The 25326-nt window shown below is 38.5% G+C and overlaps 1 protein-coding gene across 9 annotated transcripts in view; it reads right to left on the bottom strand.

The window, feature by feature from the left end:
* COL19A1 (collagen type XIX alpha 1 chain) overlaps window positions 1–25326 on the bottom strand; it is a 359940-nt gene that overhangs the window by 323524 nt on the left and 11090 nt on the right. For all 9 annotated transcript variants that reach the window (XM_017971197.4, XM_017971198.4, XM_017971199.4 and 6 more), the window contains exon 2: window positions 24990–25116. In XM_017971197.4, the coding sequence (XP_017826686.3) occupies window positions 24990–25080 (91 nt within the window). In that variant the 5' untranslated portion in view covers window positions 25081–25116. The remainder of the gene's footprint in view (window positions 1–24989; window positions 25117–25326) is intronic.

The following is a 25326-nucleotide window of genomic DNA, read 5'->3' as shown; positions in this document are numbered from 1 at the left end:
GCAACTTACCAAGTTTTATCTTAAAGTTAAAAATGCTAGGAATTATAACAGATAATTGAAACTACTGTCAATGAGAAGAGTCAAATTCCATAAAATATTTTCAGAGATTTATTCTGAGCCAAATAGGAAATATGACCATGGCCTTTGACACAGCCCTCAGGAGAACATGCGCCCAAGGTGGCAGGGGTACAGCTTGGTTTTATATATTTTTAGGGAGGCATGAGACATCAATCAAATATATTTAAGAAATACATTGGTTTGGTTCAGAAAGGCAGGAAAACTCAAAGTGGGGGTTGGGCGAGGCTTCCAGGCTGTAGGTAAATTAAAACATTTCCGGGTTAACAATTGGTTGAGTTTATCTGAAGACCTGGGATCAATGGAAAGGAATGCTCAGGGTAAGTCAGAGGATTGTGGAGACCAAGTTTTATTGTGCAGAGGAATCTCTCAGATAGTAGACTTCAGAGCAAGAGCAGGTTGTAAAATGTTTCATATCAGACTTAAAAGGGTACCTGGCTCTTATTGATTATCCTGAATCTGGAAAGAAAGGAAGGAAAACAAAGTGGAAAGGAATTCTTTGTAGAATGTGGATTTTTTTCCCACAAGAGACTTTGCAGGGCAATTTCAAGGTATGGCAAGGAAACATATTTTGGGGTAAAACATTTCAACTTGTTCCCTCATGCCAGAGTCAGACTGGAAAGTAAGTCATGATATACAGGTTAAATAAAACCCATGTTACAAGAATTTATTATTTGTAGGGCATGCCTCACCAGATTCCTTAGAAAGGAATTTGGACAAGATAAAAAAATCAGAGCTTAGTCCTCATTCCCCACTCTTGGCCAAAAAGCATTCCACAGAATGCATATTCAGGCCAACAGCAGCAGGTCCCATGGTACTCATTCCTAGAGTTGTCTGATATGGTCATTTGTCAAGGTCCCACAGTGCTAGGATGGTTCATTCCTAGAGTAGTCTGGTTTGATAGTAATAGTTTTACATATTAGCAATTTGGATAATGAGGGGAGGACATAGTTGTCCTGATGTAATAGCCAATTGTTTAAGGAGTGACATGGAGTCAGGCCTAGGGTTCATTCTAAACAACAACAAAAAAATCCCAGATCAGATCTGTTTTCTGAGCTATCATGATCCACATATTTAATTGTGCCTTTCCTTTTACTGTATCTGGCATAACATTTACAAGAAAATGTCTAATGTTAATATAGTAACAAATATAATAAAGATAGTGAAGACTTTGGCGTCCAAGGTTATAGTAGAATCAGAGGGCCATAGACAACCCAATCAGCCAGAAAAACCCCCACATACATCATTCTTATTCTTTGATTAGACTTACAGTGTGTTTACCCTCCTTATTAAGGGTTATATGAACCCTATGATAAATCTCATTTGAAAACTGTGGGACCAACATTAAATAGAATTTCATAAATTTAATCCCTCTTATGGCCAATTTATCTTTATAGGTATAGCATCCTGAGGAGGCTACAAATGATATGCAAGAAACACCTGGTCCTTAGTGTTTAAATTGCTATAGAATTGTTAACAGCAGACAAATCTATTTTTCCCACCACTTTTATGTTGCACCTTATACTGGTATTTGGGAGCAAAAAGGTTTTGTCACAGGAGAAGTCATAATTCTACAGTGTCATTTTTTCCCCCCATAGGACTCCCTACAGCTGAGGGCCTTCGGAGTCAAAAGACATAGCCAATTAATTGTTCTAGGTCATATAGGTATGGATGCAGACAGACATTCATTATTTATTATTACAAAATTATTATTTTCAGTAAAAAAAGGTCAATAATAAAACCAAAAGGCAAAGTTACAAGACTGACTTATTTTTAACTTTTATGTGTTGAGCTATTACTGTAAGCTTGGTTTCTGTTACAGACTTATAGCAATTAGCTATACAAAACATAGGCATTGTTCTGAAAAATAATTAAAAATATGTATATATGTATAGATATATTTATCATCACAACTTATGACTAGGAGTATTATACCCACGAGGCTTTATTACAAGGTATTTTATCCTGTTACTAAATATTTTCCTTTAATTTCATAATAAGCAGAAAATTTTTGTGGTTTGGGTGTATGCAAAAGTGACACATAATAGTTTAGTAGGCAACTAAAATTGTTTTAACTTTCAGCCAGCTCTAATCAGTAGTTCACATCTGTTCCCCTGGTTACAGGAGAGTAAAACTACACGTCCCCCTCGTGCATCCCCCTCCTAACTCACATATTTTTAGTCCTGACTCATCCTAGTTATCTGCTCTGTCCTGAGTCACCCTTGGTCACCTACTCCATTCTGAGTCACCCCTGGTTACCTGTTCTGACCTAAGTCATCTTCAGTCACCAGTTCTGTAACTCTCTGTCCTACCAAAACTGCTTGCCCCACCACTCCGGCGCATATACCTGCTCTGTTTAAAATAGCCAATCAGAATTAGCTTAGACTGTGTGGTCCAACCATAGCCAATAGGGGAATGACACAATGGTAGGGGCTATCTGCATCAGGAATAAGAACCCCTTCCCCTCCCTTGTTTAGGTGTGCTCTCATTGTTGCTCCAGCTGTGAGGCACACCTTTCTATACAAGTAAATTGCCTTGTGAGGAAACTTACATTCAAGTGCTATGTCTTTTGTGGGACTGAAAGTTTCTTTCTAATGATTTGGGGGTTCATCTTGAATTCCCATTCTCGTTCAGGGAGGGTCTAGACCTCTCCTGTGAGGAGGCGTACCCTGCTGCCTCATTGCAGCAGCCTCAGGAGTAAGGAATCAAGACCCAGCCACTGTGATAAATAAACCCAGACTCTCAGCAATGCAGGAAAAAACAGATCAACAACTTGGGGAAAAAAGATCATCACATACCAGGGTAACCAGGTAACTCTGTGCACAGATCAAGATAAGAAATGTCGCAATAGCAACCAAGTATTTCCTTGGTGGTCAGGACCAAGGTAAGAAAAGCCACAGGGGTGGTGAAGTATTCCTTTGTTGGAACATATCAAGGCAAGAGAAGCCATGGGGGCGGTAAAGTATTCCTTGGTCAGGACACACCAAGGCAAGAAAAGCTGTGGGGGATGGTGAAGTATTCCTTGGTCAGGATGTCTTGGAGTTAAAAAGAGGTGAGAAAATCTCCATTAGGGGAGATTGAGCCTCACAGAAACCTCCTATAGTAGGGAAGGTGAAAAATTTCCAGTAGGGGAAATTGAGCCTCACCCCAAAAGGCAAGAAATTTCCAGTAAGGGAAATTAAGCTTCACCCCAAAACTATCAAGATGAGAAATACCCCAAGTAAGGTAAGAGATGAAAAGAATAAAACTAGCAACAGTTTTCTCCTAATAGTCCTCTAGGCCTAATGTTAGAATATTAGAAAGATAATAAAAAGACCTATAAAATTCCTACAAAGACTCAAAGAGCAAATGAGGAAATATGCAGGTCAAGAATTAGAAGACCCCCCTCAAATGACAGATGTTAAAGCTTCATTTTGTAACTAATACTTGGCCAGATATTAACAAGAAATTACAAAAGATAGAAAATTGGAAAGCTATACCTATATAAGAACTTCTAAGAAAAACCCAAAAAGTATATGTTAAGTGAGATCAAGAAAAAAGCAGAAGGCAAGAGACTTTGCAGGGCAATTTCCAGGTATGGCAAGGAAATTTACTTTGGGATAAAACATTTTGATTTTTTCCCCTTTTTATGCCAGAGTCAGATTGGAAAGTAAGTCATGATATATAGGGTTAAGTAAAACCCATCTGATGAGAATTTATGGTTTGTAGGGCATGAAACCCCAGAGCCCTTAGAAAGGAATATGGGCAAGTTAAAAATCAGAGCTTAGTCCTTAGTTGCTGTGTTAAGTTACTGTAAACCAGGGAGATAACCAAACTTTTTTGTCAGTTGTGTTTCTAACTATAACTACCTTTTGCTATTCACAGACAATTGCTGTCCTGTTTTAATCCTTTTCAAAAGACAGTTTATAATAAGCTATAGAACTGTAACAGGTGCTCTGAAATACAGGCTTCTGACAACTTTGGAAATTGTAACGTTGGAATAAAGGAAAACAGTACAGAACTCATGAAGAGCTGAAACATTCATGCATATCAAGCAAAACAAGAGTTAACTAAATGGACTGAACTCAGAAAGATGAAGCAACCTTTTTTGACTTTTGGTTGGAATATTGCTGATCCTTGTTTGGGTTTTCATAGTCAAGCAAACTTATTTCAAACTATTTACCTTTAAAAATTCAGTAAGGTATACTCCTATGAACAAAATTTGGAGGATGTTTGTTTCTCTCTGCCTGGTTCCTCCAAAATTTGGAAATTCTCTGTGAGTATTCTTAACTTATAGCAATACAGCTGTTTGCATCAGTACAATAAGAATGCATTTTTCTTTGCAGGCAGGACACAATTGGAGAAAGTGGTTATTTTACCAAGCCTTTGACTGGAAGGGTATGCTTTCCTTTAAGGAGTCAATCTCAACTTAATGGATGATGAAAGCCCAGGGGCCTCATACTCTTGTCTCTGCAGTCCCTGTGCAGGGTTCTTGACCTTTGGTCAGTTAAGAATGTCACTTTTTGAGAGGGAATCCTTCCCAAATCATTTTATGAGACCAACATCATCCTGATACCAAAACCCGGCAGAGACCCAACGAGAAAAGAAAACTTCAGGCCAATATCCATGATGAACATAGATGCAAAAATCTTCAATAAAATATTGGCAAGCCGATTGCAACAGCAAATCAAAAAACTTATTCATCATGATCAAGTAGGATTCATCCCAGGGATGCAAGGCTGGTTCAACATACGCAAGTCTATCAACGTAATTCACCACATAAACAGAACCAGAAACAAAAACCACATGATTATCTCAATTGACGCAGAGAAGGCATTTGACAAAATTCAACAGCCCTTTATGCTAAAAACCCTCAATAAACTCGGTATCGATGGAACGTATCTCAAAGTAATAAAAGCTATTTATGACAAACCAACAGCCAATATCATACTGAATGGGCAAAAACTGGAAGCATTCCCTTTGAAATCTGGTACTAGACAAGGATGCCCTCTCTCACCACTCCTATTCAATATAGTACTGGAAGTTCTAGCCAGAGCAATCAGGCAAGAAAAAGAAATAAAGGGTATTCAAATAGGAAAGGTGGAAGCCAAATTGTCTCTATTTGCAGACGACATGATAGTATACCTAGAAGACCCCATCGCCTCAGCCCAAAAACTCCTGAAACTGATAAACAACTTCAGCAAAGTCTCAGGATATAGAATCAATGTGCAAAAATCACAAGCATTCGTCTACACCAATAACAGACTTAAAGAAAGCCAAATCAAGAGCGAACTGCCATTCGCAATTGCTACAAAAAGAATAAAATACCTTGGAATACAACTCACAAGGAACGTAAGGGACCTCTTCAAGGAGAACTACAAACCACTGCTCAACGAAATCAGAGAGGACACAAACAGATGGAGAAACATTCCATGTTCATGGTTAGGAAGAATTAATATCGTGAAAATGGCTATACTGCCCAAAGTAATTTACAGAATCAACGCTATCCCCATCAAGCTACCATTGACTTTCTTCACAGAACTGGAAAAAACCACCATGAACTTCATATGGAACCAAAAGAGAGCCCGCATAGCCAAGTCAATTCTAAGCAAAAAGAACACAGCGGGGGGCATCACACTGCCGGATTTCAGGCTATACTACAAGGCTACAGTAATCAAAACAGCATGGTACTGGTACCAAAACAGAGATATAGACCAATGGAACAAAACGGAGGCACTGGAGGCAACACAACATACATACAACTATACAATCTTTGATAAACCTGACAAAAACAAGCAATGGGGCAAGGATTCCATGTTTAACAAATGGTGTTGGGAAAACTGGCTAGCCATGTGCAGAAAGCAGAAACTGGACCCCTTCCTGACACCTTACACTAAAATTAACTCCAGATGGATTAAAGACTTAAACATAAGACCTGGCACCATAAAAACCCTAGAAGGAAATCTAGGCAAAACCATCCAGGACATAGGAGTAGGCAAGGACTTCATGAACAAAACACCAAAAGCATTGGCAACAAAAGCCAAAATAGACAAATGGGACCTAATGAAACTCCACAGCTTCTGCACGGCAAAAGAAACAGTCACTAGAGTGGATCGGCAACCAATAGAATGGGAAAAAATTTTCGCAGTCTACCCATCTGACAAAGGGCTGATATCCAGAATTTACAAACAACTCAAGCAGATTTACAGGAAAAAAACAAACAAGCCCATTCAAAAGTGGGCAAAGGATATGAACAGATACTTTACGAAAGAAGACATATATGAGGCCAACAATCATATGAAAAAATGCTCATCGTCACTGGTCATCAGAGAGATGCAAATCAAAACCACATTGAGATACCATCTCACGCCAGTTAGAATGGCGATCATTAAAAAATCTGGAGACAACAGATGCTGGAGAGGATGTGGAGAAAAAGGAACACTTTTACACTGTTGGTGGGAGTGTAAATTAGTTCAACCATTGTGGAAGACAGTGTGGCGATTCCTCAAGGCCTTAGAAATAGAAATTCCATTTGACCCAGCAATCCCATTACTGGGTATATATCCAAAAGACTATAAATTGTTCTACTATAAGGACACATGTACACGAATGTTCATTGCAGCACTGGTTACAATAGCAAAGACCTGGAATCAACCCAAATGCCCATTGATAAAAGACTGGATTGGAAAAATGTGGCACATATACACCATGGAATATTATGCAGCAATCAGAAATGATGAGTTCGTGTCGTTTGTAGGGACATGGATGAATCTGGAGAACATCATCCTCAGCAAACTGACACAAGAACAGAAAATGAAACACCGCATATTCTCACTCATAGGTGGGTGATGAAAAATGAGAACACATGGACACAGAAAGGGGAGTACTAAACACTGGGGTCTATTGGGGGGAAAAGGGGAGGGCCAGTGGGAGGGGGAGGTGGGGAGGGATAGCCTGGGGAGAAATGCCAAATGTGGGTGAAGGGGAGAAGAAAAGCAAAGCACACTGCCATGTGTGTACCTACGCAACTGTCTTGCATGCTCTGCTCATGTACCCCAAAACCTATAATCCAATAAAAAATTAAAAAAAAAAAAAAAAAAAAAAAAAACACCAACCAACCAAACACTACCCTGGAAATAAACTAAATGTTCACCAAAAAAAAAAAAAAAAAAAAAAAGAATGTCACTTTTTGGCTGAGCAAGTGACTGACACCTTTTATCCCAGTACTTTGGGAGGCTGAGATGGGTGGATCACCTGAGGTCAGGAGTTTGAGACCAGCCTGGCCACATGGCAAAAACTGTCTCTACTAAAAATATAAAAGTTAGCTGGGTATGGTGGCACATGCCTGTAATCCCAGCTACTCAGGAGGTTGAGGCAGGAAAATCACTTGGACCCGGGAGGTGGAGGTTGCCAGGAGCTGAGATCATGCCATTGTACTCCAGCCTAGGCAACAGGAGAGAAACTTCGTCTCAAAAAAAAAAAAAAGAATGTCACTTTCTAACAGGTCTAGAATCTCCAAGTTTATTATGGGACCTTAAGAGGAGAGGATCACTCATCATACAGGTATTTCAGGATAAATCCATGGCTGGCCTTAGCTTTAAAAGGTCTTTTCTAAGATTCCTTGGAGAACAGAGTTCCATCAAAGCCAATCCAAAAAACTGATATAAGAATAATTATTCTTACTGTACTTTTTTGCAAATAATCAGGCCAAGTAAAAAACTGAAGTCTATTTTGAAAACCATTCAGTCCTATGATGATTTGTGTTTTAACAAAAATGAGAACTGGAGAGAGAGAAATCATGTTTCAAAACTTATGTATTTCTCATTAAATTCTAAACTCACTAGCTGTTTTTAAGTTTTTGCTTACATTTTAGGCTAACCCTGGTTGTTCCTGTGAACCAACCAACAATCTCCAGCTGCAGCTCAGAAAGAACAAAAGGGATGGGTAATGAAGAAATCTGAATCAATATGCTAGCTCTGAGCACTTATCCTGTAAATCCTGCCAGGCAATTGGAATAAATAGAATGGCCATCACTTAGAGATTTCCTTTTAGAGAAAGACCAAGAAAGCTAACCAAAGTCAAACACCATGTACCCAAATCTTAGCAAGCATGACTATAGCTACCAGTTATCTGGATGTGTCACAAAACACCCTTTCCCCTCCCTTGTTGGAGGAGGACTCAGTTTCACAGTTTTAAATTAGCCTTCTGCTTATGATTCCATGTAACCCCCCAAGACACATTTTTATCCCAGACTCAATTCTAAGCTTTGAGTCAAATCCCTAGGTTAGAAAACTGGATCTGAGGGATCTAGAGGCAAACAATAATGGAAGTGAAAAGGTACAGCGCAAGTGAGTATGGCTGATTCCTGCCGATTAAGCCAACCCCAAACTTCCTGTTTCATGGATTAAAAACTACACGTAATATCCATGGCATAAATGAGGTCTAGGCAACTCCAAGGCACTGACAATCAAAGAGATAGAGGTACAGGTGAGAGTGGATAATTCCTATTCTCTAGGCCCTCCCTGCTTCATGGATGAAAGCTGCTTCGGCATTCATGGCAGAACCTGCCAAGGTGGCCAGGACTCGGGGATGCAAGGATGAAAGAGGGTAAGAGGATGCTCTTCCCTCTCTCCCTCATATACCCCAGCTATCTGCTAGGAAGAGAAGGGAATCAGAGATGCCTGCTCCCCTCTTTCTAGATGGGTAGCCATTCACAGCCGTTTTGCCCTTTTCAAATGCATCCTGAACCCCTGGGACTCCTTTAAAAGGTGCCCTGTTTTTTTTTCTTACTTCTCTGTCCTCTCTTCACTGATAGGTACTTGTGTCTCAGTACTACAGGGACACTCCCCTCCGATGCATCTTCCAAACTGGAAAGAGTTAATTTCCCAAACTTTAAACTAGTTGGCTTAGGTTTAGGCTTAGGAGAAAGAAACCTAGAAACCCAACATTCCAGCAAAAGGGTAAAAATTTTTTTGCTAGTTGGGTGTTTGGCCTCCCTCTCCCTGTGCAAACTGGTAAAAGGCCTTGGAATTTTTGATCTGTCCTTACCCCTCCCCTTGTTTCATTTTGATACATGTTTTCTAATAACCCGATTTGTCTCTTCTTGACTTCAGGCCATTAAACCACGTGGTCATGCAATTTAGAGCCTCTGACAATAGCCCATTCTGCTGGGGCTATTGTGAAAAGGTACAGCGCAAATGAGCATGGCTGATTCCTCCCGATTAAGCCAACCCCAAACTTCCTGTTTCATGGATTAAAAACTACATGTAATATCCATGGCATAAGTGAGGTCTAGGGAACTCCAAGGCACTGACAAGCAAGGGGATAGAGGCACAGATGAGAGTGGATAATTCCTATTCTCTAGGCACTCCCTACTTCATGGATGAAAGCTGCTTTGGCATTCATGGCAATGACTGAGATACACCTCTGAGGGAAATCAGACTGCCATTTCCCCAAAACAGCACATCCTGCTAGCAGGAAGCAGTTAAAATCAGTCTTCCTCCTTATCCTTAATCAAGCAGCAATTAGATGTACTTCTTTAGAGGAGGAATGAGACAGCCAGGTGGAAGGGGGTCCCTGAAGAAACTCCAAACAGCCTGCCCAATGAGGTGGAGCCTTGGGAAGTTCACACCCTTTGCCACAGGGAGAAGCCAGGCCCTTCCTCTTTCTGCGTGGAACCTGGGATTCAAATGGCCTTGTAGGAAGTGCTCTAGCAGGTATTCTGGCCTAACAAGAGTTCATGTTTCCCCCTTTCCTTCCTTTTCACCCAATAAACCCTGTCTTACCCACTATTCAAATTGTCTGTGAGCCTGAATTTTCATGGCCATGGGATAAAGAACTCCATCTTTCGCTGAACTAAGGAAAAGTCCTGCAACATTAACACATACAGTATAATTCCATTTATATGAAGGTCTAGAGACTGTACAACTAATCTACGTCAGTGTAGTGGCTACCATGGTAAAATGTTAACTAAGAGCAGGTACACAGAAGGCTTCTGGGGTTTTGAATGTGTAGGTCTGAGTAGTAGTTACATAGGAGTATAAATTCATCCTTAGAAATTCACTACACTGTTCACTAAGATTTGTCAACTTTAGTGTGTGTAATGTCTCAACAAAAGGAGGAAAGTAGCATCTCTGTGAGAAAATATTTTCAGCTAAAAATGATTCTTGCAAAACTCAAAAAAACCCCTACATTCTGATCATATTTTTATAATGACTATGAATGACTATATAACCATAATAAATAAGATTAAATTACTCACAACTATGTATGGAAGCCCCAGTAGGTAATTAGCAAAAAGAGTACCAAGATAGTAGAAAGGGACTTTCCATTATGAGACTTTGGTCATGAGAAGGGAGGTATGTTGGCCTACTGCCAAGTTGGAAACAGTATATATCTTTTTTAAATTCTTCTAAGGACTTAGCAAATATATGATGATTTCAAAGTAATAAACTTGTCACTTTGAAATGAATGGAATTCAACATTTCTAGCAATATTTATGAAAGTCTTTCTTTACTAAAAGTCCTTATAAAAATCAAATGCCATTTTATATCTTTATCACATATGTTTCGAGGTGAAAAGCTGAAAAAAAACCTAAATCTTAATTATTTAGGTGTAAGATTTAAACCAGAATAATCTGAATACATGTATATTATGGATTAATTACACAAAAATGGCAAGGTAGTGGAAATAGCTATCATAATGTGGGGATGTTCATTTCTTTAAGTATTAAAATACTTTGATATAAAAGCATACTTTTGAGCAAATGTACATGTACCTTGAAGAACTACAGAAAAGACCCAAATATCCAAATATCATATCAGGTAGACAGAGGCAAAGACCTGTGTCATTTCAAAGACTTTGGACCATTGCAAAAGTAAGGACTAAAATTTCACCTCAAAAAAAAAAAAAAAAAAAAGCACTGCTTTCTCCATTCATCTATCCATGAACATTTAGGTTGTTTCCATGTCTTAGCTATTGTGAATAATGCTGCAATGAACATGGAAGTGCAGATATATCTTTACAAGATTGGGATTTCATCTTTTTTGGACATAGACCCAAAAGAAGCGTTGCTGGATCATATGGTAGTTCTATTTTTAATTTCTTCAGAATCTCCATACTGTTTTCCATAATGGCTGTACCAATCTGCATTACCACCTACAGTGTGCTAGAGTTCTCTTTACTCTATATCCTTGCCACATTTGTGTTATCTCTTGTCTTTTTGATAATAGCCAACCTTACAGTTATGAGGTAATGTCTCATAGTGGTTTAATTTTCATTTCTCTTATGATTAGTAATGTTGAGCACTTTTTCATATACCTGTCGGCCATTTTTATCTCTTTTTTGTAGAAATATGTGTTTTGATCCTTTGTTCATTTAAAAATAAAATTATTTGTTTTACCTATATTGAGTTGTAAAAATGCTTTATAAATTTTGGATACTATGAGATAAGTAGTCTGCAATGATTTTTTCCCAGCATGTAGGTTCTTTTCATTTTGTCGTTTGCTTCCTTTGTGGTGTAGATGTGTTTTAGTTTGATTTAGTCCCATTTATTTACTTCCACTTTTGTAGTTTGAGATCTTAATGTGATATCCATAAAATCATTGCCAAGGTCAATGTTGGGGAACTATTCCCGTATGATCTCTTCTGGAAGTTTTATGGTTTTTGTTATTACATTTAGACGTTTTATCCATTGGAATATTATTCAGCCTTAAAAAAAATAAAATGTTTCCATTTGCCACAGGATAGACAGACCTTAAGGATATTATGCTAAGTGAAATAAACAGGAAACAGGAAAAAAAAACTGTGTGATCTCACATGTGGGATATTTTTTAAAAGAGCTTAAATATGACTGGGTGCAGTGGCTCACACCTGTAATCCCAGCATTTTCAGAGACTAAGGTGGGCAGATTTCAAGGCCAGGAAATCAAGACCATCCTGGCCAACATGGTGAAACCCCATCTCTACTAAAAAATACAAAAATTAGGTGGGCATGGTGGCGTTCACCTGTAGTCCTAGCTACTCAGGAGGCTGAGGCGGGAGAATTGCTTGAACTCAAAATGTGAAGGTTGCAGTGAGCTGACATTGCTTCACTGCACTCCAGCCTGGTCAACAGAGCGAGACTTGGTCTCAAAAAAAGAAAAAAAAAAGCTGAAATGCACAGAGATAGAGAATTTATATCTATCTCTGTGCATTTACCAGATACCAGTGATAAAACAGCATTTATCACTGGTGGGAGGGAGTAGGAAATGGAGAAATGCACTTCAAAGGATACAAAATAGCAGGTATGTAGGATGACTGTATCTAGAGATGGAAAGTACAACATAAGGACTAACAAAATACAATAAAATTGTATTTGAGATTTTTGTTAAATAAGATTTAGCCACTTATTAAAAAAATAAGTATGTGATATGACAGATTTGTTATTCTGTTCACTACAGTAGTTATATCTATCCCATAATATGCTGTAGACCTCAAATATACACAATAAAATTTATTTTTAAAATGTTTATAATTTTTTTAAAATATGCACAGCTTAGAGAATCTTAACAGATCTTTTTCAAAAGTAAATGCAAATGTTTTTAACAAATTCATACTAAGATGTTTGAAATTCTTGCAGCCAGCACAACAGTCTGAGCTCAACTTGAGACATTCAAGCTTGGTGGGGGGAAGGGCGTCTGCCATTGCTGAGGTTCCAGTAGGCAGTTTCAACCTCACAATGTAAACAAAGTTGCTGGGAAGTTTGAATGGGGCAGAGTCCACACCACAGCAGTTCAGCAAGGCCTCTGCAGGCAGACTGTGTCACTAGACTCCCTCCTCACTGGGCAGGGCATCTCTGAAAAAAGGCAGCAGCCCATCAGGCACTTATAAATAAAGCCCCCACATTCCTGAGACAGAGTACCTAGGAAAAGGGACAGTTATGGGTACAACTTCAGCAGACTTAAACATCCCTGCCTGAAAGCTCTGAAGAGAGCAACAGATCTCCCAGCACAGAACTCGAGCTCTAATAAGGGACAGACTGCCTCCTCAAGTGGCATCCTGAGTATTGTGACTAAGAGATACTTCCCAGTGGGGGCCAACAGATACCTCATACAGGAAAGCTCTGGCTGGTATCTGGTGGGTACCCTTCTGGGATGAAGCTACCAGAGGAAGGAACAGGCAACAATCTTTGCTGCTCTGCAGCTTCTGCAGATGATTCCCAGGCAAGCAGAGTCTGGAGTGGACCTCCAGCAAACTTCAGCAGACCTGCAGCAGAGAGGCCTGACTGTTAGAAGTAAAACTAACAAACAGAAAGAAATAGTTTCAACATCAACAGAAAGAACGTATACTCAGAGACCCCATCCAAAGGTCACCAACTTCAAAGACCAAAGGTAGATAAATCCACAAAGATGGGAATAAATCAGCACAAAAAGGGCTGAAAATTCCAAAAACCAGAACGCCTCTTCTCCTCCAAGGGATCACAACTGCTTGCCAGCCAGGGAACAAAACTGGACAAAGAACAAGTTTGACAAATTGACTGAAGTAGGCTTCAGAAGGTGGGGAATAACAAACTTCTCTGAGCTAAAGGAGCAAGTTCTAATTCAAGGTAAGGAAGCTAAGAACCTTGACAAAAGGTAGACAAAATGCTAAGTAGAATAACCAGTTTAGAGAAGAACATAAATGACCTGATGGAGCTAAAAAACACAGCATGAGAACTTCATGAAGCATACACAAGTTTCATTAGCTGAATCAATCATGCAGAAGAAAGGATATCAGAGATTGAAGATCAACTCAATGAAATAAAGCAAGAAAACAAGATTAGAGACAAAAGAATGAAAAGAAATGAACAAAGCCTCCAAGAAATATGTGATTGTGAAAAGACCAAATCTACATTTGATCGTTGTACCTGAAAGTGATGGGGAGAATAAAACAAAGTTGGAAAACACTCTTCAGGATATTATCCAGGAGAACTTCCCCAACCTACCAAGGCAGGCCAACATTCAAATTCAGGAAATACAGAGAACATCACAAAGATACTCCTCAAGAAGAGCAACCCCAAGAAACATAATCATCAGATTAACCAGGGTTGAAATGAAGGAAAAAATGCTAAAGGCAGCCAGAGAGGAAGGTCAAGTTACCCACAAAGGAAAGCCCATCCGACTCACAGTGGATCTCTTGGCAGAAATCCTACAAGCCAGAAGAGAGTGGGGGACACTATTCAACATCCATAAAGAAAAGAATTTTCAACATGGAATTTCATATCCAGCCAATCTAAGCTTCACAAGTGAAGGAGAAATAAAATCCTTTACAGACAAGCAAATGTTGAGAATACTACCGTCAGAGAATACTATAAACACCTCTAAGCAAATAAACCAGAAAATCTAAAAGAAATGGATAAATTCCTGGACACTTACACCCTCTCAAGATTAAACCAGGAAGAAATCCAATCCCTGAATAGACCAATTAACAAGGTCCAAAAATGAGGCAGCAATTAATCACCTACCAACCAAAAAAAAGTCCAGGACCAAACGAGTTCATAGCTGAATTCTACAAGAAGTACAAAGAGGAGCTCCTAGCATTCCTTCTGAAACTATTCCAAACAATAAAAAAAGAGGGAATCCTTCCCAACTCGTTTTATGAGGCTAGCATGATCCTGATACCAAATCCTGGCAGAGACACAACTAAGAAAGAAAATTTCAGGCCAAAATCCTTGATGAACATTGATGTGAAAATCTTAATAAAATACTGGCAAACTGAATCCAGTGGCGCACCAAAAAGCTTATTCATCATGATCAAGTCAGCTTCATCCCTGGGAGGCAAGGCTGGTTCAACATATGCAGATCAATAAATGTAATTCATCACACAAACAGAACCAAAGACAAAAACCACATGATTATCTCAATAGATGCAGAGAAGGCCTTTGACAAAATTCAACAGCCCTTTATGCTAAAAACTCTCAATAAACTAGGTATTCATGGAACATATCTGAAAATAAGAAGAGCTATTTATGACAAACCCACAGCCAATATCATACTGAATAGGCAAGAACTGGAAGCATTCCCTTTGAAAACCAGCACAAGACAAGGATGCCCTTTCTCACCATTCCTGTTCAACATAGTATTGGAAGTCTGGCCAGGACAATCAGGCAAGAAAAATAAATAAAAGGTATTCAATTAGGAAAAGAGGATGTCAAATTGTCTGTATTTCCAGACAACATGATTGTATATTTAGAAGACCCCATCATCTCAGCCCAAAATCTCCTTAAGCTGATAAGCAACCTCAGCAAAGTCTCAGGATACAAAATCAACGTGCAAAAATCACAAGCATTCCTATATACCATTCAGGACATAGGCATGGGCAAAGACTTCATGACTAAAACACCAAAAGCAATGGCAACAAAAGCCAAAATTGACAAATGGGATCTAATTAAACTAAAGGGCTTCTGCACAGCAAAAGAAACAATCATTAGAGTGAACAGGCAACCTACAGAATGGGAGAACATTTTCGTAATCTACCCATCTGACAAAGGGCTAATATATAGAATCTACAAATAACTTAAACAAATTTATAAGAAAAAAACAACCCCATCAAAAAATGGGTGAAGGATATGAACAGATGCTTCTCAAAAGGAGACATTCATGCAGCCAACAAATATGTGAAAAAATGCTCATCATCACTGGTCATTAGAGAAATGCAAATCAAAACCACATTGAGATACCATCTCATACCAGTTAGAATGGCAATCATTAAAAAGTCAGGAGACAACAGATGCTAGAGAAGATGTAGAGAAAGAGGAATGCTTTTACATTGCTGGTGGGAGTGTAAATTAGTTCAATCATTGTGGAAGACAGTGTAATGATTCCTCAAGGATCTCGAACTAGAAATACCATTTGACCCAGCAATCCCATTGCTGGGTATATACCCAAGCGATTATAAATCATTCTGTGATAAAGACACATGCACATATATGTTTATTGCAGCACTGTTCACAATAGAAAAGCCTTGGAACCAACCCAGATGCCCCTCAATGATAGATTGGATAAAGAAAATGTGGCACATATACAACATGGAATACTATGCAGTCATAAAAAAGGATGAGTTCATGTCCTTTGCAGGGACATGGAAGAAGCTGGAAACCATCATTTTCAGCAAACTAACACAAGAACAGGAAACAGAACACTGCATGTTCTTACTCATCAGTGGGAGCTGAACATTGAGAACACATGGACATAGGGAGGGGATCAACACACACTGGGGACTGTTGGGGGGTCATGAGGTTAGGGGAGGGATAGCATCAAGAGAAATACCTAATGTAGAACCTGCACATTCTGCACATGTACCCCAGAACTTAAAGTATAATAATAAAAAAACCTCATACTAAGATGTTAATGACTATCAGCCTCACTTTCCTCCTTATTTAGCTTGAAGGACCTGGGTAATTTACAGAGTTCGTCAGGGGTACTGAAAGGAGCCAAAGGGGCTGAGTACAGTGGCTCATGCCTATAATTCCAGGACTTTGTGAGGCCAAGATGGGCCGATGATTTGCGGTCAGGAGTTCAAGACCAGCCTGACCAACATAATGAAACTCCCTCTCTACTGAAAATATAAAACAACTAGTCAGGTGTGGTGGTGCGTGCCTGTAGTCCCACATACTCAGGAGGCTGAGGCAGGAGAATCGCTTGAACCCAGGAGGCAGAGGTTGCAGTGAGCTGAGATCATGCCACTGCACTCCAGCTTGGCCAACAGAGCAAGACTCAGTATCAAAAAGAAAAAAAAAAAGAAAGAAAAGAAAAAAGAGCCAAAACAAGGCAGCTAGATCATATTTGGGTATAACATGATTTTATCTTGATTACCTACAAAGAAAATACATACTTTAAAAAAGATGCTTACCCCTAAGAACAAGTCATCCAAGAGGAGTTAAGATCACAAAGCCTGCCACTCAATGGTAGAGTAGAAACAAAATACAAGTTTCCTATAACCAACATTTTCCCCTCCGTATTGAATATTGCTTCTTAAACACATATTTTAAACAAAAGAATAGCATACCGAATAAATTCTTTTTTTTTTTTTTTTTTTTTTTTTTTGAGATGGAGTCTCACTCTGTCACCCAGGCTAGAGTGCAGTGGCATGATCTTGGCTTACTGCAACCTCTGCCTCCTGGGTTCAAGTGATTCTTCTGCCTCAGCCTCCTGAGTAGCTGGGACAACAGGCACATGCCACCATGCCCAACTATTTTTTTGTATTTTTAGTAGAGACAGGGTTTCGCCATATTGGCCAGGCTGGTCTCAAACTCCTGAGCTTGTGATCCACCCACCTCAGCCTCCCAAAGTGCTGGGATTACAGGCGTGAGCTGCTGCGCCTGGCCAGAAATTCTCTTCATTCTTTAGTAGAAGTGCATTATGCTCCCACCCACAGTTTTAAACATGTGCTTAAACACACATACACACACACACACACACACACACACACACAATCACTTTTCCCCTTAATCTCATTAATCTCCTGTATTATCCTACTGGTTTGACCTCCTATTATATTGCTAGGCATTCTTATCTTAAGATCAGAAAACATCTTTCGATAAAAGTTTTCCTCCCATTTGTCTGATACTTTCTATACCCATTCATATATACTTTCTATACCCATTCATATAAATTCACCAAAGGCCTGTTGAAACCCTTCCTTTCCGCATTTTTTCTTATTCCCTGAAAGTATGTTGAATTCTGTTTTTCTCCTCTCAAATGGCTAAGAAGCTCAGACCACTAAAATCTATTCTTGTATTTATTTATTATTTTTTCTTTTTTTTGAGATGGAGTTTCGCTTTTGTTACCCAGGCTGGAGTGCAATGGCGCAATCTCAGCTCACCGCAACCTCCACCTCCTGGGTTCAGGCAATTCTCCTGCCTCAGCCTCCTGAATAGCTGGGATTACAGGCACGCGCCACCATGCCCAGCTAATTTTTTGTATTTTTAGTAGAGACGGGGTTTCACCATGTTGACCAGGACGGTCTTGATCTCCTGACCTCGTCATCCACCCACCTTTGCCTCCCAAAGTGCTGGAATTACAGGCGTGAGCCACCGCGCCCAGCCAATCCATTCTTTTAATATTTTGTTTTTTCAACTGATTTCATACCTAAAAGATCTGTGTATACGTCTCATAGTCAGACTAAAAAAACTAGTTGCTCTCTGGACACAGTGGCTTCCAGCCTTAGGAAAAGCCAGGAGATGAAGTCATTCTTTGTGCATTACAAAAACAAAGAGAAAATCAAAGTATAGTCGTCATGCAAAATAAATGTAAACATGTTCTGTTAATACTCTTTGCAGCTCAATGAGACTTCTTAGTATTATTTACACTATATACCAGTTTAGTGATTGCAGGGAAAGAAAACATAATTTGTCTGGTCAAGATATAATTATATTTTAACTAAAATGCACTTATCTCCATACATCTGTACTTTAATAACAATGCGTTTTGAATAATACAATATTACAATATTCAATTAACTGTGGCCAGGTGCGGTGGCTCAGGCCTGTAATCCCAGCACTTTGGGAGGCCGAGGTGGGTGGATCATGAGCTCGAGAGATTGAGACCATCCTGGCCAACATGGTGAAACATCATCTCTACTAAAAATACAAAAAATTAGCCAGGCATTGTGATATGCGCCTGTGGTCCCAGCTACTTGGGAGGCTGAGGTGGAAGAATCGCTTGAGCTGGGTAGGTGGAGGTTGCAGTGAGCCAAGATTATGACACTGTGCTCCAGCCTGGCGACAGAACAAGACTCTGTCTCAAAAAAAAAAAAAAAATATATATACACACACACACACACACACACACACACACACACATACACATACACACACACATATATATTAAATTAACTGTGAAATAAGGCTTGCCAAGAGGTACTGAAGGGCATACATTCAGAAACCTGCCTGTCTGCCTGATATCTGGGAAGGGTCCTACAGGGTAAAGGTTGACCATCTTCCAAGAGGTCTCACAGGACAGGCTTTATTGCTTTGGTGAATTTACCAGAGTCCAGGGTCTAGCCTTTGACCTTTCAGGCTTAGAAATCTGATCTGGATAACACACAAAGCACAGATGCATTTCTTGGGAGCATGTACCCTCACACCTCCTCCCCCTCATTCATTTGACTCCATTCTCCTAGTTTTTCTTGCTATTTTTCCCACATGCCAAGCATGCCTCTGCCTTAGAGCCTGGGGACCAAGTGACTGCTTTCTGGATGTTCACATGCCTTGCCCTTACACTGCCTTTGTGCCTCTGCTTAAATGTCCCCACATGAGGGCAGCCTTCCCTGACCACTATGTGTAATAAGTTAACCTCTTCTCCCTCACATCATACAGAACTACTGGCTGGGCACGGTGGCTCATACCTGTAATCCTAGCACTTTGGGAGGCTGAAGTGGGTGGGTCACCTGAGGTCAGGCGTTCAAGACCAGTCTGGCCAATGCAGTAAAACCCCATCTATACTAAAAATACAAAAATTAGCTGGGAATGGTGGCACATGCCTGTAATCCCAGCTACTTGGGAGGCTGAGGAAGGAGAATCACTTAAACCCAGCAGGTGGAGGTTACAGGGAGCCTAGGTCACACCACTGTACTCTAGCCTGAGTGATGGGAGCCAGACTCCATCTCAAAAAAAAAAAAAAAATTATAAAATAAAATACAGAATTCCCAGTTAAACGTGAATGTCAGATAAATAAAAATGTCTTTAGTATAAGTATGACCCATGGAATATTTGGAACATACTTATGCTAAAAAATTATTCTTTTTTGAAGCTTCAAATTTAACTGGGCATCCTGTATTTTACCTGGTAAACTTAGTCATACAGCCACACTCTGTGAGCCCAGATATGATGGTAGCTTGGACTACAGAGAAGACACTGAAAATGGAAAACATCTTCAATTTCATTGGAAGGAATTGAGAGATACAAGAACCAACAGGAAGTAATAAGAGATTAAATGTAGGGAGGAGGGAGAGTTGACTTGCTTATCTGGATAAAGGTTAGTTGACTGAAATAAAGCCGACTAGAAAAATAAAAAAAAATTTGGCAAGGAGTAAGTTAGTCTATAGTGGGAAAGAGAAAAAATTAAAAAGGTTAAATTTGACGTACCATTAAGAGATTCAAATGATGGAGTTATCAAATAGACAGTTAGAAATGAAATTCAAAAGAGAGGTGAGGGCTATGATGTACATTTGGGAGTGACTGACATATAAATCCTATGTAAAAACATGGGAGGGATGAGATCACATAGGGAGTGAGATAAAAAGAGAACAGGCAAGGAGTGTCTCCTGAGAAACTGAAACACATCTCTTGTCCCTTTTCCTGCTTTGGTTTTCCTATCTCTTCATATCTTCAGAATGATCATATATGAAATTATTATTATTATATGTAAAGTCACAATTAAAATCTGCCAAGTTTGACAGAAGTTCTATGTAGCAGTTTTCTCTAATATGCATTATGAAAAATAATTTTCTTTACAAATAGTGACAAAGCTCATGGCAGTTCTTTCCTCAAGGTTAGAGTTGGGGAAGATAATGAGCAACAATATACCATAGGTAGAGAACTGGCTTATTTTCCTTTCATAAATGAATCAAAACAAGAGCCTTTAGGCATTTTGCATTTTTTAAAAATATCTTCTAAAAAAAAAGTCTCTTCATTTCCTTGTTACTAGTTGCCCTCAGCCCCCTTGTATATGTCATACTTTGCCAATATATCTGATGAAGGAATATCGAGTACATCAGGTTGGGGAACAAAAACACTAGTTAACAAAAAATAGGTAAAGTAACACTGGACAAGAATTAAACAAAAATAATATGGAAGTTGAACAAACAAGAAAAAATGGGAACACAGCTTTTTTTTTTCCTTTTTTTTTGAGACGGAATCTCACTCTGTTGCCCAGCCTGGAGCACAGTAGTGAGATCTCAGCTCACTGCAACCTCCACTTCCCTGGTTTAAGCAGTTCCCTTGCCTCAGTCTCCCAAATAGCTGGGATTATAGGCACACGTCACCATGTCTGGCTAATTTTTTTGCATTTTTAGTAGAGACGGGTTTCACCATGTTGGCCAGACTGGTCTCGAACTCCTGACTTCAGGCAAGCTGCCCGCCTCAGCCTACCAAAGTGCTGGGATTACAGGTGTGATGCATCACCGGCCAGAGCTTTTTGTTTGTTTGTTTTGGTGAGGGATGGGAAGACCATGGCCCTTTTAACAGTGGTCAGAAAAGGTCACAGAATTTCTATTTCTTATCTTTGATCCAAAACATTTTTCTAATTCTTCCAAAGGAAAATACCTAGTTAGAAGCTATATTATTACCTAGTTAGAAGTTATATTATTTATCTAATCATGGTGAAGCTTTCCTCCACTTTCAAAACTTAGGAGTTACAAAGTACATTTGTCAGTGAAGGATTTTTACATGGTACCAATATTGAACACAAGAAATTCTTAAAAACAGAAAATCTCTATATAACAGCATACATTTTACTCTGAGTTTAAGAGTGAAATGTTTGGGCTGGGCGCGGTGGCTCAAGCCTGTAATCCCAGCACTTTGGGAGGCCGAGGCGGGTGGATCACGACGAGGTCAAGAGATCGAGACCATCCTGGTCAACATGGTGAAACCCTGTCTCTACTGAAAATACAAAAAAATTAGCTGGGCATGGTGGCGCACGCCTGTAATCCCAGCTACTCGGGAGGCTGAGGTAGGAGAATTGCCTGAACCCAGGAGGTAGAGGTTGCAGTGAGCCAAGATCGCGCCATTGCACTCCAGCCTGGGTAACAGCAGTGAAACTCCGTCTCAAAAAAAAAAGAGTGAAATGTTTTCCAACTAGTAAAAGTTACATTTTAGAATAATAGTTTTTTCCCTGTAATTCCTTGTAATTCATAGAAAACTATCTTAGAAGGGTTTATGTGAATAGTTATAGGCCTAAATTTATAATCAAGTCAATCTGGACACTTAAAGTGAAGATTTATCATAATTAAGACAAAATGTGTTATTTAAAAAGCATTCTGTCATTTCTACTTATTTGGCCTGTTTTTTTTTTAAAACTCTGTGTTTCTGTTTCTTTAGTACCTTTACCTTAGAACAGATGTTTTCTATAATAGAGGAAAGAATTCTAAGCAACTAACACAAGTTTTGAGATTTTCTAGCATTGTATATATTTTAACACAATTCTCTTCCCCACCTTCTTTTGACAAGTAACTGAGCTAAAACTGTCACATTCAAATGGAAGTTCATTTGCAGTAGGAAAATAAACAAATATATCTTAACCCATGATCTCAATATAATAGTAAAATTGATGAAAGGATAGGAAATGACTAAATTCCTAATACCGTCAGGATTTTAAAATTCAAGTTATTATTGAATCTCTCCATATTACTCTTAAGTTATATCCCAACTGGGACACTTCCAAGTAATTAAACATACCATAGTGTTAAGGTAAAGCAATTAAAAGACCCAATCTATCCGTCATATATTTAGGTTTAATAGTAAACTGTTGACAACTTCACAGACTCCAGCGCTGAAACCCTAGCCTCTCTCTCAGATTTGTTATATTTTATTTTTAGATGTAATCACTTCCCTCTGGTAAATGGTAAGTGACCACATGTGCAGGTCTGCACATGAGGAAACTAAAAAGGGAACCTTGCACTGTGAATCAGATACACAAGACACAAGAAGGGTCTCCTTCCAGGCCATGCCCAGCATGTCATACATATTCTTTAATAATTCCTTTGACAGTGCTGTGCTGACATTTTCAATTAATACAAACGATACTGGAAGTTAAGCAATTTCCATCACACGTTCAGTACGTGTTGCTTCACAAACACTCTACCAAATGGCGTGATAAAAATAAACTTATTTTTTTCTTTTATTAATTTCCCTTAATGCTTCATGTTAAGTGAATCTTGTTAGAGTTCAGATTAATTTTGAATTCACACTGTTGGGAAAATCTTTCATAAAGATTAATTCAGCAAAGTAAATTGGACCAGAATATATGGATTCTGGTAGCCCTATATACATCATATAATCTGATTAAAGAGTTGAGATACTAGAGCTACAAAAGCAAACATTCAGGGGAATCCCAAGATGGGGAAGTGTTAGTTATGCAAGATGATCATGTTCTAGACATCTGCTGTATAATATCGTGTTTATAATTAACAGTATTGTGTTATACACTTAAAAATTTGTTACGATGGCAGATCTCATGTTAAGTGTACTTACCATAATTAAAAAAAAAAACAGTTACTAAAGGCAAACAACAAAATAAAATAACAACAAAAAAGGAAACTTGGCATAAAATGGTGCATAAAATGGAAGGTAAACAGGTGAAAAGGAAAAAGAAAACCAAAACATCTGGTAATTATCCCAAAGGTAAGTGTTTCTCTAAGAGTTTTCCACAGATATCCTGCATTAGATTCATCTGTGGAGCTTGTTAAAGATGTAAATTACTGAATCCCACCCCAGTATGACCTGCAAAATGGGAATATGTGAGAGGAGGACTCAAATCAAATACGTCAGGATTCTTTTTCATGCTAAAATTGTAGAACTATTTATTTAAGTCCTTCAATTCCTTGCTATCATCAAGAACATTTACTACCCCACTAACATGTGCCTAAAAACTGTCCCTATTCAACTAAAGATTCATTCGTCCTTCTAACTAAAAAGATCCTATCATCTCAGATTAAATTGCAAAGCACATTACCTACATATCTCCTAACAAAAAGAGAAAAAGAAATTCAGAAGAATAACAATAGTATCAGAATAAACTCCTCTGCCCTATGCATCTCTTCTCCTTTTTTACATAGTTGTAGTTGCCATGAGTCACGGCTGATTAATTTCTCACTGAAGAAAGAAAGCGTTTCCCCCGCAAATTGTATTACAGCCACAGGATGTCTTTTGTACAATAACAGAATAGTCAAACTTTCAAGTGAATTATTTTAGGAAATGCACCTTCTGCCAAATAATAAAAAATCATAAACGCTTACATAATACCCTGAAAGACTAAGATGTGTTAGATATTTATGAGTAATTGTATTCTATGTGTGTCTCAAACTCCAAAGTCTCTGCTAGAGTGGGTTTACACTTATTTAGCAAAAATTATTAAAAAAATATTTAAAAGAATAGGCAGAATAATACAGTCTCAGAATATATAATCACATATGATTATCATCAGAATACATTATATGTGATCTTTTGCATGGGCAAAATGAAGCTTCTCTTTCCCTAGCAAATGGCTTCCCCAATGTGTCTAATCAACCTTGTAATACGAATTACATTTAGCTAAGTAACTTATACACACTCAATGTTCAAGAAAAGTCTTCCAAATTAACCACCACATAATCAATTTTAAAAAGCAGAGGTGAAGGTAAATATTTCAAACTGCCCTTAAGCCTTCTGGAAATACTTATGAAAAGACTGATAAATACAATAATTGCAAATAAATATTGTCTATTTAGTTCAAAAAGTGCTCTAAAGATCTGTCAACTTTTTGTTTGCCTCATCTGAGATACTATAAAATGGACATAAAATTAATCTATATTTCCTTTTATACTTCCTATCTTATTTTTCACTTTTTCCTAATTCAGATTAGATATGTGCGTGTTAATCCTGATTAGGAATGAGTTTCCATACTTATAACTTGAATAAGTAATTCTTGAAGAAGGGAGAGATATACAATGTCATATATACACACACAGGCACACATGCATACATGTATATTTGTAAATATCAAAGACAAAAGGAAAAGCTAGACTAATAGACTATGCATATTAAAAAAATGAGGTAATTTTAGGAACTCCTGATATGCATCATGGAAGAAAGCAATGAATTATAATTTATTCTGTTATAGTAGATTCACCTATGCCTTTTCAATCTTAACAAGATTTGTTTTAATGATTTAAAGGCTATAAATAACATTTGGTGATTAGGCAAAGGGTTGGCCTGGATACCTGTCTTGTCCCTAACGGTCACGGAAGTGGAAGCAGGAAGCAGGAACATTGACATCCAAAGCCAAAGTTTCCAAGGGCCAGTGTGTCTCATCGTGCCTTGAAACCATGAGAACAAGTGGCCACGGATCTGCAACAGAAAAAAAAAAAAATTGAATTAAGTTGTTGTATGCAGCTCCTTTCAACATCTCCAGAAAATCTTACCAAAGCAAAACAATGAATTTTACACTATATATCATCATATAACAGGATATATGATTATATATGCAATTGTGTATATCAATATATACCTTAATCTGTATGGTAAGAGCTCTGAAAATATTTTCAGATTAGTTTCTAG

The sequence above is a fragment of the Callithrix jacchus genome, chromosome 4 (assembly GCF_049354715.1).
Source record: "Callithrix jacchus isolate 240 chromosome 4, calJac240_pri, whole genome shotgun sequence".
NCBI lineage: Eukaryota > Metazoa > Chordata > Mammalia > Primates > Cebidae > Callithrix > Callithrix jacchus.
Note: the sequence above shows the minus strand (reverse complement) of the source record. Positions and strands in the feature narration are given on the sequence as shown.